This window comes from Idiotropiscis lumnitzeri, chromosome 4 (genome assembly GCF_059441095.1).
Source record: "Idiotropiscis lumnitzeri isolate Australia: NSW breed Sydney's pygmy pipehorse chromosome 4, RoL_Ilum_1.0, whole genome shotgun sequence".
Taxonomy (NCBI): domain Eukaryota; kingdom Metazoa; phylum Chordata; class Actinopteri; order Syngnathiformes; family Syngnathidae; genus Idiotropiscis; species Idiotropiscis lumnitzeri.
The window spans coordinates 3,561,547-3,576,302 of record NC_142394.1 but is presented as its reverse complement, the minus strand read 5'-3'; the positions used below and the strand labels follow the sequence as shown (position 1 = coordinate 3,576,302).

The following is a 14,756-nucleotide window of genomic DNA, read 5'->3' as shown; positions in this document are numbered from 1 at the left end:
TTAGGTGTGAAATGTTATGGAATGTGACCTTGGTGACCTGCATGGTGTACCATTTGGTTTGCATGTCTGCCTCATACCCAAGAGGCTCTGGCTTTGAATCTAAGCTTGGACCTTTGAAGTTTGTATATTCTGTCATTATTTGTGTGGGTATCATCTGTGTACTGTGTACTTCTTCCCATATTCCAAAAATATGCATATTAGGTTTATTGAAGACACTCATTGCCCAAATGTGTAAATGTCTGTTTGAATATCTGGGATAGGTTCCAGCTCATTTGTGACCCTGAGAAGGATATGTGACTTAAGATAGAAATCTGTCTATTTTTTTACATGTATTATCCTGTTCAGTTTCACTGGGAACTGAAAAGGATTCCAAATGACTTAAAGTGAAAGGCAGATTACATCCTGGGCTGGTCGCCAGCCAATCATTGGTCTCATAGAAACATTTGCCCATTTAAACTCACATTCACATCATGACTGACAGCAAACTAAACCAATCACGTTCTCTGCAAGTTGTTGCATCATAAATATACAGCAGTGTCAGTTTAGTTTCTTTATGTGGGCTTATGAGTAGAATTGAAAATACAATACAATAAAGTACAATATAATATAACAAAATAAGATCTTTATTGGCCTAAACAGTTTAATAGATAAAGTGACGTCAAAATTATATTAGGGGTGTGATGAGAGTCTTATAGTGTAAAGTATATTATATCTTCCATTCCATTCCAAGAGAATGATGATTTTAGACCAATTTTATATCTGTTTAATCTCATGTCATCACCCTCTTGAGGAGCCCGACAAAATTGGGCCGTTCCACAATTTGACCAACAGGGACGAGTGAGGCCGCCTCTTGAAGGAACGCCCTACCAATTATAACCACAACGAGGCGCTGTTGTCAAAAGCATTTCAAAGGCCCCCGTAAATGGTGCCAAAATAGCAGGAGTGCACATGCAGGCCTAGCTCATAGGCTGAGGTTTATGTTGACTCACCACACTTACATTATGAGATAGGCTGATGTATACGGTAAATGTCCTCACTAACTGGCAACAACACAATGCCGAGAACCCCTGGGAAGATTAAATTGGGAAACTCCCCTGTTTCATGAGGGCAGCTACAATTCACGACTCTCACCATCAATGTTCTATTAAAGTCTGATGTAATCAAGAGCTGCTTGATCAGGCAGTAAATCAAGGATTTGACTAATGTTGCTCAAAATAGACACTGTGATCAACTCAAACGGACTAAAATATGTATTTTAAATCTTCGACCAATGACATTTGACTCAAATGTGTGATTACACCTGAGTGATTTCATCTGCTATTATTCTATTTTCCTGTTGACTGCATTGCTTTGTGCTGCAATGTATTTTTCTGAGTTTCAATGAATATGATCAAGATTCATCTATGGAGCTATACCGATCGTGACCATATTCATTTTGTAATGTACGTAAGAGCAATGACTTTCGAGTAAATATGTTGAAATATATATTTGTATATTTCTGACTACTTGTTGCAGTACATGAATTTGTCACTCAATGACTTGTGTCTTTGAGCCACAAGAGCATTAATATTGATTACAAAGAGGAAGACTGACTAAGCTCTTAGTCATTCTCGCTCTCTCTCTCTCTCCCCTCTGTAACTCTCCCCCCTCCCTCCCTTTAATACCCACACCCTGGATACAGGCAAGTGTGCACACACCGACAGATACACTCAAGCTTGCTTCTCACTCTCTATATCGCGACCCTTCCTTACTCTCCTCTCCACCGTTGGATTTGAGCCCGCTGTTCGCGTGGAACCTCGGTAAGAACGTGCATTGTGTTTTCCAGCATGTTTCTCACATCTGCGTGCCAATGTGAGTTTTTTTTCGGTTGACTGACTGACACTGGGAGTCGGACAAAGGATTGGGGTGTGGCTGGAGCACAGGAGGCAGCCTGCTGATGGCAGCAAGGGGAAGAAGATGAGCAAAGAAATGGTTGCGCACGTGGTGATGAAGTAACAATGGGGATTAGTATTTGGGTAATTAGTTAATTGATCTGAGAAAGGGCATGTGATCAGGGCTTGGCACAAGAGTGTGTAGCTATCATTACTGCCGTGATCCAGATGGCTTTGACGCTAAAGATTAAAACATCTAGTCATGTTTCTCGACCAATTTGTACTTGGTGGAAGTGTGTTGGATCCTTAGTGACAGTGCAGTGAGGTTAGAACAGGCGTGACTGGGCCGTAGGACACGGCAGACCTGAGGCTAGGTCAGGAAAATGACTGCAGTCGAGCATCACCAAGCTGCAGGGGTGGATGCAGAGGGACAGAACAAAGACTTGGGCCTCTTAGAAGGAAAAACAGAGACAAAGGAAAGAAAAGACAGTTGAGTAAAACAAGGCACGTGGTGGTACATGAAGTGGGTGCGCATCATGATGGAAGCAGCTTCCACTCCATCCATGTGGACATGTGTTAGCTGCAAAAAGCCACTCCCTTCACCCACCTCAGATTGCACATGCACCCACTTCTGATTGCTCATATTTAAATTATTCAAAGCCACTGGAATATTTGGCAGTTCTTGTGACCATCTTTAAAAAAATATTAAACGTACATAATTTTAATACATAACTGCATCAGTCAAATGCTAAGGTGATTTTTTTTTTGTATTTACAGTCAAAATGTCTGACAAGCCTGATATGACTGAGATTTCTCGTTTTGACAAGACAAAGCTGAAGAAGACCGAGACAAAAGAAAAAAACCCTCTACCCACCAAAGAGAGTGAGTCTCCAGCCATATTTCTCCAAAAAATGCCTCATCGTTTCTGTTCACTGCACCTCGTGTCAAAAAGCACAACAGATGCAAATAATCAAATGAATGATCTCTCCTGTCTCCGACCGATGCTGACCATTTTTCTGCTCCGTTTTGCAGCGATTGAGCAAGAGAGAAAAGGAGATGCCACACCTTGACTGCTAAGCACATGAAGAAAAGGAGCTGGGATGCCACAGCAAAATGCACTTTCTTTTAATTATCACACTACTCAAATCTCCTACTTCGGTCTTCAATAAGGGTGCTCCTGAGCTCCAGGGGTTTTGTCCTCACATGGGGTCTCGAACAAAAAGGGTTAGCCTGGTTGCCTGTCTCATTCTGTTAGCCCCTAGCTAACAGCTCACCAATATTGCCAAACTGGGGAGTGGTGTTGTGATGTAGCATCAGGAGGCAAGTAACCAGGCAATGAGGGATGGGGGGCGGGGGAGTTCTCCTAAAAATGGAGAACCATTGGAGCCAAACTATCGAGGATGTTTTCTTAATAATTTTTTACGTTTCATTTTGAAATAAATATCAAGATGTGGAACCTAATGATCTTGTGGATTTTGTTTGTCTTCTCGATGTCTGGATGGGAGAAAAAAGAAAACAGGGTGCAGTTGATGCTCTGGCAGCATGCACCCACATTAAAAATAAGCACCTAATACAGTCTATGCATTATTCGATCATACACGCACACTCACTGGCCACACCATTAGAAACATTTGCCTTATTAACATGACAAATAAGACATTATTTTACTTACTACTTTATGAAGTTAATTGTTGAAATTTGTACTCTATTATGCAAGCAGCTGTAGTTTACTATATTCACTGAGAGTGAGCAATAAAATATCTAACATCTCTCACCATGTTGCAGACTAGTTCTACAACACTGCCACCACAATAACAAACTTTTTTTTTAAACATTCGCACTTCTAAAATGAATGCGGAACATTATTTTTAGTAGTATTTATTAGGGCTGTCAAAATTAAAGCGTTAACTCAGGTGATTAATCCAAATTTTTTAAACTCAGTTAAATATTTTAACTCAGTTAACTCAGTTTGGTTTACTTCAAAAATAATTTGTATACTTTGCAAATATTGTGCCATAGTATCTGTACATATATAACACGTCTCAGAACAAAACACCGCGTTCAAGATATCATTGGGCCTTGCAAAAAAAAGTGTGGCGCTTATGGGCAGTTTTGAGAAAAATTTCGGAGAAAAATGCCTGTAAAGAGAAGATCCATTTAGATCGAATTCAAAAATCAAAGAACGCAATTAGAACAGTTTTTGAATTAAATATACTTCATATTTGGTGATTTTGCATAAATTCCAAGATATTATTCAAGTAAAGTGGAGTTTTACAGGCAGCCTAAAGGGAGCTACAGGCTCCGTTGTGCTTCTGTTACATCACTAATAATAACTTCAGAGGCGAAAAACTATATATATATAGTGCTGTCAAGTGACTAGTGACAAGTGACTAATTAATCACAAAAAATACCATGATTAATTGTGATTAATCACATTTTTTAACAACTATTTTTTGCAAAGCTTATAACAGATATTTACTTGAATAATATCTTGAAATTGATGCAAAATCACCAAATATGAAGTATATTTCATTCAAAGACTGTTCTAATAGCTTTCTTGGATTCTTGAATACGATCTAAATGGAGACATCTTTGCAGACATTTATTTTCGAAACATTTCTCAAAACTGCCCACAAGCGCCACACTCCAGCAGTGTTGGTTTGCAAGGCCCAGTGGTAACTTAAACGCAGTGTTTTGTTCTGAGACGTGCTAAAGAGAGCTAATATGGCACAATATTTGGATGCAAATTATTTATTAAGTAAATCAAACTGAGTTAACTGAGTTAAAATATTTAACTGAGTTAAATTTTTGGGTATTAATCACCTGAGTTAATGCTTTAATTTTGACAGCCCTAATATATATCAGAATCAGAATGTGAAATCCCTTTATTGTCATTGTACAGTGTGTACACACACACACACACATATATATATATATATATATATATATATATATATATATATATATATATATATATATATATATATATACATTGCAATTGTTTTCAATTGTGTTCGTAACTTTTATGGACAAAATTTCTAGGCATAACCAAGGATGTGGTACCGTTGGCTTCATCAAGCTGCGATCTCCAACTCTCACTGGAGCGGTTTACAGCCAAGTGAGAAGCCGTGGGGATGAAAATCTACACCGCCAAATCTGAGCCCATTGCCCACAGTCGGAAAAGAGGACCGTGCTTAAGCTACTGCCTTTTCGACTCTCCCTCGGATAAGCAGAAGAGAATGGACGGATGGATGGCTAAATGTATAAAAATAGGCTGTAAACCAGGACATCCTTTGTGAAAGATCCTTGAGTTGAGACATTTAGTCACTGTGAGGTGTATGAGGTGTAAGTTCGAAGTTATGACAACCCTGCTATGACGTATTGGCCATTTGGACTCAATACATTCGGGTTTTTTTTGGTTTTTTTTTACATACTGTACATTTTCTGCAGCCCCAGACATCATAGAATGAATGGGTACAGCAACACAAATTCTATCGCTGACAGATCTCATACACAAATTGGTAGACACTGTAACCGTAAACTGCCAGCAGCCACCTTCTTGATGTGTGGTTGCTGGGAAAGGAAACTCAGTTCTGGATGTTCTAAACTGTTTTACATGGGGTGGCAGTTGGGAAAACGCGGGCTAGAACACCCCCAAACACACGTTTACTCACACAAAGATATCCGCAAACACGCACTCACACACATTTGAAATGCAGGTTTCAATTAGTTTATGGCCTGGATTCTTTAAGTATAAACAAAAAATAAAGGCATTCTTGACATGTTTATAAATGACGGTGCCATTCCTGCGATTGACTGGCAACCAGTTTAGGGTGTCCCCCGCCTACTGCCCGAAGATAGCTGGGATAGGCTCCAGCACCCCCCGCGACCCTAGTGAGGAGAAGCGGTACAGATGATGGATGGATGGATGTTTAGTGAATTTTAATATGGAACCAACCACTCCTGTATACACTTTGTACATTTGCACCGTGAATACTATGAAATAATCTACAAATTTAAAAAAAAACAGAGCATTTCACTCTTCCCGGCTATTAAGCATTTTTTAATGCAGAAAACAGCATGCGTCGCAGCAAGAGTGAGTGAGGGTCAGAGAGAGAGAGAATGTTTCGGTGTGTCACCACATCCATTCAGTGTGTACTTATGTTGTAAATAAACAAGAGTGTACTGCAGTGAACTGTGGAAGAAGTTACAATGTATTGTTTTCAAAATATGGTATAGAATCATCACAGAGCAAGCCTTGATGTAAGTTAGCACTACTGCTTTGTAAATTGTCACACTTGATGGACCATTTACACATATTAAACACAGACAAGAGCAACTATAGATATATTATAATTTGCCAAACTGTCTGTGGTGTGCCTGGAAGGCTGAAGTTAAAACGACACTTAACCATTTCTTCTTGAAAAAAAGGGAGATTCAGTAAATTCTAAACACACTTTTTAGACGCACTACAGTGACAGCATTAGGAACATTTATAGTAAAATGTTTTACATTTAGTATTAATGAATTCATTGCTGATAGTAGGGGTGGCAAGACCTTTGGTATTGGTGGCTGCCACTAATTTCCACCCTGCAAAACAACCCATGAAGCTCGGCCTTGGGATTAATGCTGTGTGGTGCAGGTTAAGTAGGAAAAGTTTGTTGCTGTCAGTGACAAGACTAAAGAAGATGATGGTACAGAACTTTAAAAATGTCATTAAACTGCAGATTAATAATCAGCAGTTGAGAGCAGAAAGGTGTATGACTTTTGTGCATTTCCGTGTGTGAGTATACTTATTTGCGTTATTGAATATTCCAAGGCTGTGTAGACTCCCACAAAAAGATATATGACCATAAATCTTGGTCGCTGAGGGGCGTTTCAGTCATGGCTCCATTTCGCCCACGTTATGTCATCATAAAGCCCTCCATTATTACAAACATTCAAGATCACCTAATTTGTGCAAAAGTTTGGGTAGAATTTAATTAACTGTTATCCCTCCTACTTTACATTACCAGGGCAACCCTTTTGATTTGGCGGGCCACAATGGGTTCTATGGATGGAGTGTTTGGTAACCTCACCTTATCAGAGAGAAAAAAAATACATTTCATTTTAAATGAAAGTGAATAACAACACTATATATGTCTTTGAAAAACTACAGTATTTAGAAAATAAAACATTAACAAGGTTTATTCATTTAATTTTTTCCAAGTTCGGCGGGCCGGATTAAAACGTTTAACGGGCCACATGTGGCCCTCGGGCCGTAGTTTTCCCACGCCTGGTATAGATTGTGATTTAATACAAATGAAATGCTTGAGTTTTTTTAATGATGTAGTATTTCCTAAGAAGAACTACACGTGTTACCAATAACAAAAACAAAAAACGACATCATAGAAGAGTATCAGAGATTGAATACAAAAATGTTAGACTATAATCTCAAAACAATAATTGCCCTGATACTGCTACAACATCAATAAAATCAACTAATATAAAATGGAATTATCACTATTGATGATGATGATGATAATGATTATGTTTATGATAATAATAATTTTTCATAAAGTGCCTATAAAGGACATGACATGCTTTGACTGTATTATTGTAGTAGTAGTCATGTTGTAGTAGTAGTTGTTGCCGAGTTGTACTGTTGTTTAGTGGATACTTTTTTTACATGAAGATTTTTTGTTTATACCAAGTAATATATTGACAAGTGGCTCCAAACTTAAGATGAATATCCCATTTTCCCACGTGGCTCGTCAGCATAGTTTCGATGGCACCCGTACAATAACACGCCCATATTTTTAGACCATTGTTGGTGCGTTAGTAACCCATTCAAATTGTTTAGGGCTCCCTTAATTAATTGTGGACAATTTACGACCGGTGGATTTAAATTACCCGGTATTATATCTGATCCAGGTCCAGAGTTGCTGGATAGGTTTCAGTCATATTCCAGGATGAATGTTGGGGCCCATTTCTAATTATAGGGATTATTCTCACCTACTTATCTTTTCTATTGTGTTGACGTTCTCACCCAATCGTCCATCCATTGTTCTACACGATGAGTTCGTTGTTGTGGTGGGCGGTTTTGAGTGGTTTATTGGGGGGATTTGGACAGGTAGAGGACATTTTGTTTAAATCCAATAGTAATCACTACCGGGCAACGTCTCTAAGGCTGAATAACGCAAACAAATGACAGAAACTGAGGTGATGAATGCTGATGACTGACTGCAGTCACCAAATTATAGACCAAATCACAGAAAATAATCAGAAGAGGTGAATATACTGCTTATTAATCCCTAATGTTTATTTTGAGGACTTGGTGGATCAAAGTGTTGTATGATGATTCCAACTCAAAGCTCACCGAGCATTTTTCACGCATTAAGGCTCTCATGGATTTATACCCTTGTAAATTCCAGACTGTTTTCACACCAGGTTGTTTCTGAAGGAAACATCTATTATCCTATTATCACCAAGATGCCAATGTCAGCGATGTGTGAAGAAGTATTTACATGACTATATGGGCTGAGCTCCTGCAAGACTTTATGGCTTTGTCGTCACCGTGTGCCCTGTGGGACATTGGTGCCATTTCCCAAACATGGAGAAAAAGAAAAGAAAAAAACCTTCACCATCCTGTATGCTACTTGTGGGCAGGGAATCTCACCCATGCATCATTTCAAATCTGAACATTTACCTCAGTCAATATAACACAAATCTTTGCAGGGAATCTTTTCAGGAATATTGAATTTTAATGCGGGATTATAAAGTAATTACATGTTGTCACTTGGTGGGAAAGGGGGACCAGATCGATGCAGGTGAATTAATGAGGGGCTGTTGAAGCGTCTGCGTTCCCTCTTTGAAGTGCACTTATGCGCGGACGGCTCCTATTTGTCTACAGGCCGGGACCATCACTGTCTTCTTTTTCACAGTGGAGCGTCACTTGTTCGACAAATGTGTCAATCAAAGGGCCCACCACCATATAAATAAAATCAGCCTGGAGGTTGGGGTCCACCTTTAGTAGACCTCTTCTCTTTTTGCTACTCTCATCTGGGACTCGAATAAACAGGATTTTGCACTACAATCATGGGAGCTTGGACGCTGCTCACTGTGATGGTTCTCCACACGAGTTGTATTTTGCGGTCTGCATCCACTTGGTCTGTCATTTATACTTTCGCGTGGACTTATTTTCAATCTTACGTTTGGACTAATTTCTATTACTCTTTTCCTTTCACAGGACGGTGAATAATTTCCTCATGACTGGACCAAAGGTAAACACACGTCGCGTTTATTTATGCAAATTCAACGAGCAACTTTATTGAATATAATTCATATTAATGATCTCGAATTTGACTGCGCGCAACAACAAATTGCATTCTGTGTTTCTCCTTTAAGGCGTTTCTTACCTATGCTGGCAGTGTGCAAGTGGGTGCACAAAGTGGAATACAAGAGTGTAAACACCAGTTCGCCTGGGATAGATGGAACTGTCCACAGAGTACGCTTCAGCTTTCCACACATAGCGGTCACCGAAGTGGTAAGAAACGATTCTTCATTTTCAGCAAATCATAAATTGAGCAATGGAGAAAACGACGGCACCGAGTAATGCCGCCAATTGATTAAAACGACACGGGATGCCACCTCGCTCCTATCTTATTGAAATGAGCAAGATTGCACACACTGACAAACATGTCTGTGTGCAGTCACACATACATCACATTTGCGCAAAACATTTCCACCGTAAGCCTCTCCAAGGTGGAATTGAACTGCACTTTACGCACTCACTGCACAGGTATTTACGCACATATTCTCTGATTTCTCGTAGCAACAAAAGAGACATCGTTTGTCCACGCCATCAGTGCTGCAGGAGTGATGCACACTCTCACCAAGAACTGCAGCATGGGAGACTTTGACAACTGCGGTTGCGATGACTCCAGAATAGGACAGACAGGTACGCGTCTTACATCGTCGGAGTTAACTTTTAAGTACAAAACAGTTGATGTTGTTTTGTCTTAATGGAGTATTACGATTCTTTTTTTTTACATCAGGAGGCAGAGGCTGGATTTGGGGAGGCTGCAGTGACAATGTGGCGTTTGGAGAGAAGATTTCCAAACAATTTGTAGATGCATTGGAAAATGGTCATGACTTCCGTGCTGCGGTCAACCTGCACAACAACGAGGCTGGGAGACTAGTAAAGCATTCTAATACTAATTCGGATTGATTACCACAGCCCGGGAACAAAAATCATTTTGTTTATGGTTTCAAATTACGTGGACGATCTTGCTGTCTCTTTTAGGCAATTAAAGCTACAATGAGGAGAGCCTGCAAATGCCACGGAGTGTCTGGAAGCTGCAGCATCCAAACATGTTGGATGCAGCTTGCCGACTTCAGAGAGGTGGGCACTTACCTGAAGATGAAGCATTCCCAAGCCAAGAAGTTGGAAGTAGACAAGAGGCCGATGAGAGCAGGCAACAGCGCGGATAACAGAGGCGTCATTACGCACGCTTTCCGCAACATCCCTCGGACGGAGCTCATTTTTTTCGAGGATTCCCCGAACTACTGCGTCAGGAACCAAAGCCTCGGCTACGAGGGTACCGAGGGACGGGAGTGCCTCAAGGGAGACAAAAGCATGCCGCGGTGGCAACGAAAAAGCTGTCGCAGGCTGTGCAACGAATGTGGCCTCCGAGTGGCGGAGAAGCACACGGAAGTTGTCAGCAGCTGTAATTGCAAATTCCATTGGTGCTGCACGGTTAAATGTGACAAATGCACAAAGGTTGTTACTAAATATTACTGTGCGCGCAAGGAAAGTGTCAGAAAAGCACACAACAAAGCAAAACGGAAACAATATCGTCCGAGAGGATCGTGATTGACACTTTCGTGTTGCACGGATACAGTTCTATGTCCTAAAATGTGGATGCTGTCTAATTGCACTTCATGTAATACAATGGATTTTGAATAATAATATCTGTTTAAGAACAAATGCTTCATGCACAACAGTTACCTACCTGGTCAAATTACTCCCCAAACTATTGTGAATGAAATTGACTTCATAAAAATATTTTTTTATAATATGAAATGAATACGTCTGGTTTGTCACAAGCAAGTCTCACTCATGCAGCTTTGGCAGGAAAATCTACTATCACCTATAATAGCAAACTTTGAAGTGCGCGTATAGGCGTTTCCTAAATCCGTTATCCAATCAGCTTTTTGTGCCGCTTGGGTGGGGATAAGGCTCATGGGCTCCGTTTGTTCCTTCAATTGCAGAACAGCGGCTCAAAATAAGTTGGTGGTCGACAATCGGTCAAAATGGCATACATGCTGTGGCTTCTACTACTATCTTTTCTAAGCAGAATTTGTCCAGGACACGCTTGGTAGGTGAATCACAATCTCGAGTTATTTATTGCACTCTAAGAACGGGACTAGATTTTTACTATTTTCTTTTCAGGATCGCTGGTAACTTTTTGATGACGGGATCCAAGGTAAACAAATGCTCACGGAATAGTTAAGAATAATTTAGCCCAGATAATAAACACGTTGGCCTACGCCTCTTTTAGGCTTATCTTACGTACGCCAAAAGCGTGCAGGTTGGCACGCAGAGTGGCATCGAGGAGTGCAAACATCAGTTTACGTGGGACAGATGGAACTGCCCGGAAAGCGCTGTCCAGCTCAAGGGACTGAGACGCGGTGGGTAACCTAAAAAAATATGTGCGTGTAGAAAATACATGGCATGCTTAGGCGCTAAACTGTACAATACTTTCATGCAGTATGAGTACATGTTTCCAACACTTGAAAAATGAGACGTTTGAAAAAATAATTATGCTGCATCTCTGCTCATGTTCAGCCACCAGGGAAACCTCATTTGTCCATGCCATCAGTGCTGCAGGAGTCATGTACATTCTGACCAGGAACTGCAGTATGGGAGACCTTGACAACTGTGGCTGTGATGTCTCAAGGAATGGCAAAATTGGTAACACCACTTTCAAAAACTTTATACAGAAATAGATTTTTGCTAATCACATTTTGTTATAATTAACAAATGAAATGGCAAATATCTCATATTATATTGAATTGTGCTTCATGTGTCTAGGTGGACAAGGCTGGCTGTGGGGTGGATGCAGTGATAACGTAGATTTCGGGGCGAGGATATCCAAGCAGTATGTGGATGCGCAAGAGACTGGTCAGGACTCGAGAGCTGCTGTCAACCTGCACAACAATGAAGCTGGACGTCTTGTAAGCATTCTCACACATGACAAATAACGCTCTCCCAATTATTGAAAAACTGAAATTTATCTCACGTCTGAAGTGACTATTCCCGGTCGGGCGGAATCCTCGTACTGTAAAAATTGTAACTTTTCAGGAAGTAAAAAATAATGCCAGCTTGTCTTAGTTTCCAGGCACCACTTTGTGCAAGTTGTATTATACATTATATTTCTATCACAGACTCACGTCAACATGAAACAAACTAAAAACTACATTCAATACATAGTGGTGCACTCGCCCACGTTGTGTTCAGTTCCTATAGTGACGGTGTCTATGTCTACCCTGTGACTGGCTGGCGACTAGTACAGGGTGTAGTGCGCCTTTCGCCCGTAGTCTGCTGGGATAGGCTCCAGCACCCTCCCGCTACCCTGTACAGGATAAGCGTTGTGGATAATGACATGACATGACATATATAACATATACAATATATAACACACACACATAGTAATCTTAGACTTGTGTTCCAACAGGCTGTGAAGGCGACCATGAAACGCATCTGCAGATGTCATGGCATGTCTGAGAGCTGCAGCGTCCAAACGTGTTGGGCACAGTTGTCTGACTTCAGAGAAATCGGCGATTATTTAAAAGTCAAGCACAGTCAAGCCCAAAAACTGGACCTTGACAAAAAGCGCAAAAGGGCAGGTAACAGTGCAGAGAGCCGCGGGGCCATTGTCAACACCTTTGGCAGTGTCCCCCAGACTGAACTCATCTACCTGGAGGATTCCCCGGATTACTGCAAGAGAAACATCACTCTCGGGCTGTATGGCACTGAGGGCCGGGAGTGCGTTCAGCATGGCGAGGGTCTGACTCAGTGGGAGAGGAGAAGCTGTCGCAGGCTGTGCCACGAATGTGGCCTGAGGGCAGAGGAGAGGCGTGTGGATGTGGTGACCAGTTGCAACTGTAAATTCCAATGGTGTTGCAAGGTGAACTGTGACGACTGCTCGCAAGTCATAGTGAAACACGTCTGCACCAGGAGGGAAGCGACAGAAGGACACGCCCTCAGACGCCGGCAACGTGGACCCAAATAATGCATGACAACCTTCTAAATTAGAGCCAATATCTGAATTGTCATCATATTTGCACTTTTTATCATCATTTATGTTGCGTCTATTTATGTGAACTTGCACCAATGAAATTGCTGTCTCAGTCTTTAAATAAATTGCTAAACATATAAAGTACTGTGTTATTTTGCCATGCCAAACTATGTTATATATAATATTGTTTTGGTTGGCAATCAAGGCAATTTCTAACAAGCTGCAAGGGATGTCAATTGTAGGAATTACAATTAGAATGGCGTGAATACACTAAACAGAGGATTACAGGGATAACATGGTGCAGATGACACCTCTATCAAGGTGTTGATGCAGCAGTACTTTGATGCCAACGTGTATTGAATTGATTCTCAGGCTTTCAAAGACAAATTAGCAAAGTATTTCCACCACCAGAAGACAGGCATTTGTCCTGATAATCTGGGAGGATGCCAATGTCAGCCCGCATTCAGAGTATGCTAATGAGAAACGCAATGCATCTGAGTTTAAAAAAAAAGGGAGGGTGGTATTTGACAGGCTTATTTTCTCCAAGTGCCGTGTGTGCAAATCATACTCAAAGCTCCTTAATGAAAATTTAATTGCTTTGGTTTCAATTATTTCATTCATATGGACGTTCTAAGACTTACTCAATCAGTCACTGACTGACCTCCTCCTTTCCTCTGTGACTCCTTGTATCTAGTAAAAATCTTCCACTCAGCTGGACATGTCATAAATATGCCACTGTCTCAGTTAAATCGAAGATGACACAGCTATCGCTTCCTTCGAGCGTCCATCCTTTGGGGCAGGGGGCTCCTCTCCCCCCTCTTTTTTACATTTTTGTCATACCTTCGGGCCAAGAAAGTTATTTAGACTTTCACAATTATTAAGACTGAAAAAATGGGCTTCCGTTTCAAGCAATGGGGGAAATAACAACAAAAGTAATATATATATATATATATATATATATATATATATAGACTCTGAAACCTCCGAAAACAAGAAACCTTTTACCCCCTAATCCTTCCCATTTGCCTGTTTGTTCCTGGGGATGCCCCGTATTTCCCATGCTGTCCTGCTGTGCACTAATGAAGGCTTTGCCTCACTGGAGGTCCTTATCTCTTCTCTCCACTGGCGATACATGATTACTTCCATATTGATGCCAAAGGGGAATCTGACCTGAAGTCTGCTCAGAATGACCACATCTGTTCTCAGCCACTGGACTTGACTTCACTTTTGACAAATAAGATCTGATTTAACACCTGTTTCAAAAGGGGAAGTCTGTGTCATTGTTTGAATGAACTTTTCCACATGGTCAAACACTTGGATCTATTATCATCCAGTGTTCCATGTAGACCCCACTGTGGCAAGATCCTGCCATTCACTAGGGGTATGTCTCAAACTCAGAACAGGAGAGTATAACATAGGACAGGAGGGAGGACTCTCACAAAGACCCCCCAGGAGGACTCATGTATTCACCCAGACAGGCCTGAGGGTCTTGGGGGTGCATCACACCGTGATTGATCATCCCCCCCCTCCTTGTTGCCCTCCCCTATCACCCACGTGTGAGATGCAAAGATAAGTCTCGCTGTTCCGGGATACAAGATTGAAT

The 14,756-nt window shown here is 41.0% G+C and overlaps 3 protein-coding genes across 3 annotated transcripts; all 3 read left to right on the top strand.

The window, feature by feature from the left end:
• Positions 1-1,670: 1,670 nt before the first annotated feature.
• tmsb2 (thymosin beta 2) lies at positions 1,671-3,332 on the top strand. The gene is made up of 3 exons (XM_088293878.1): positions 1,671-1,799; positions 2,649-2,753; positions 2,904-3,332. The coding sequence occupies exons 2-3, from the start codon at positions 2,654-2,656 to the stop codon at positions 2,939-2,941; spliced, it is 138 nt and encodes a 45-aa protein (XP_088150004.1). The 5' UTR covers positions 1,671-1,799; positions 2,649-2,653; the 3' UTR covers positions 2,942-3,332.
• Positions 3,333-8,674: 5,342 nt separating this feature from the next.
• LOC148337857 (protein Wnt-8a-like) lies at positions 8,675-10,867 on the top strand. Its single transcript, XM_088292647.1, has 6 exons — positions 8,675-8,680; positions 8,764-8,865; positions 9,258-9,396; positions 9,685-9,810; positions 9,908-10,050; positions 10,156-10,867. Exons 1-6 carry the CDS (start codon positions 8,675-8,677, stop codon positions 10,723-10,725), a joined length of 1,086 nt encoding a protein of 361 aa, XP_088148773.1. The 3' UTR covers positions 10,726-10,867.
• A 216-nt stretch (positions 10,868-11,083) lies between these two features.
• On the top strand, positions 11,084-13,147 carry LOC148337856 (protein Wnt-8a-like). Its single transcript, XM_088294077.1, has 6 exons — positions 11,084-11,230; positions 11,305-11,338; positions 11,414-11,543; positions 11,701-11,826; positions 11,947-12,089; positions 12,590-13,147. The coding sequence occupies exons 1-6, from the start codon at positions 11,166-11,168 to the stop codon at positions 13,145-13,147; spliced, it is 1,056 nt and encodes a 351-aa protein (XP_088150203.1). The 5' UTR covers positions 11,084-11,165.
• Positions 13,148-14,756: the final 1,609 nt, after the last annotated feature.

What these genes read in the sequence shown, in the direction of transcription:
- LOC148337856 (XM_088294077.1), top strand. Translation starts at nt 11,166, where the DNA reads ATGGCATACATGCTGTGGCTTCTACTACTATCTTTTCTAAGCAGAATT. An exon ending in TTTTGATGACGGGATCCAAG is followed by an intron (nt 11,339 to 11,413) that starts GTAAACAAATGC and finishes CGCCTCTTTTAG; the next exon opens with GCTTATCTTACGTACGCCAA. An exon ending in ACAATGAAGCTGGACGTCTT is followed by an intron (nt 12,090 to 12,589) that starts GTAAGCATTCTC and finishes GTGTTCCAACAG; the next exon opens with GCTGTGAAGGCGACCATGAA.
- tmsb2 (XM_088293878.1), top strand. Translation starts at nt 2,654, where the DNA reads ATGTCTGACAAGCCTGATATGACTGAGATTTCTCGTTTTGACAAGACA. An exon ending in CCCTCTACCCACCAAAGAGA is followed by an intron (nt 2,754 to 2,903) that starts GTGAGTCTCCAG and finishes TCCGTTTTGCAG; the next exon opens with CGATTGAGCAAGAGAGAAAA.
- LOC148337857 (XM_088292647.1), top strand. An exon ending in ACATAGCGGTCACCGAAGTG is followed by an intron (nt 9,397 to 9,684) that starts GTAAGAAACGAT and finishes GATTTCTCGTAG; the next exon opens with CAACAAAAGAGACATCGTTT. An exon ending in ACAACGAGGCTGGGAGACTA is followed by an intron (nt 10,051 to 10,155) that starts GTAAAGCATTCT and finishes TGTCTCTTTTAG; the next exon opens with GCAATTAAAGCTACAATGAG.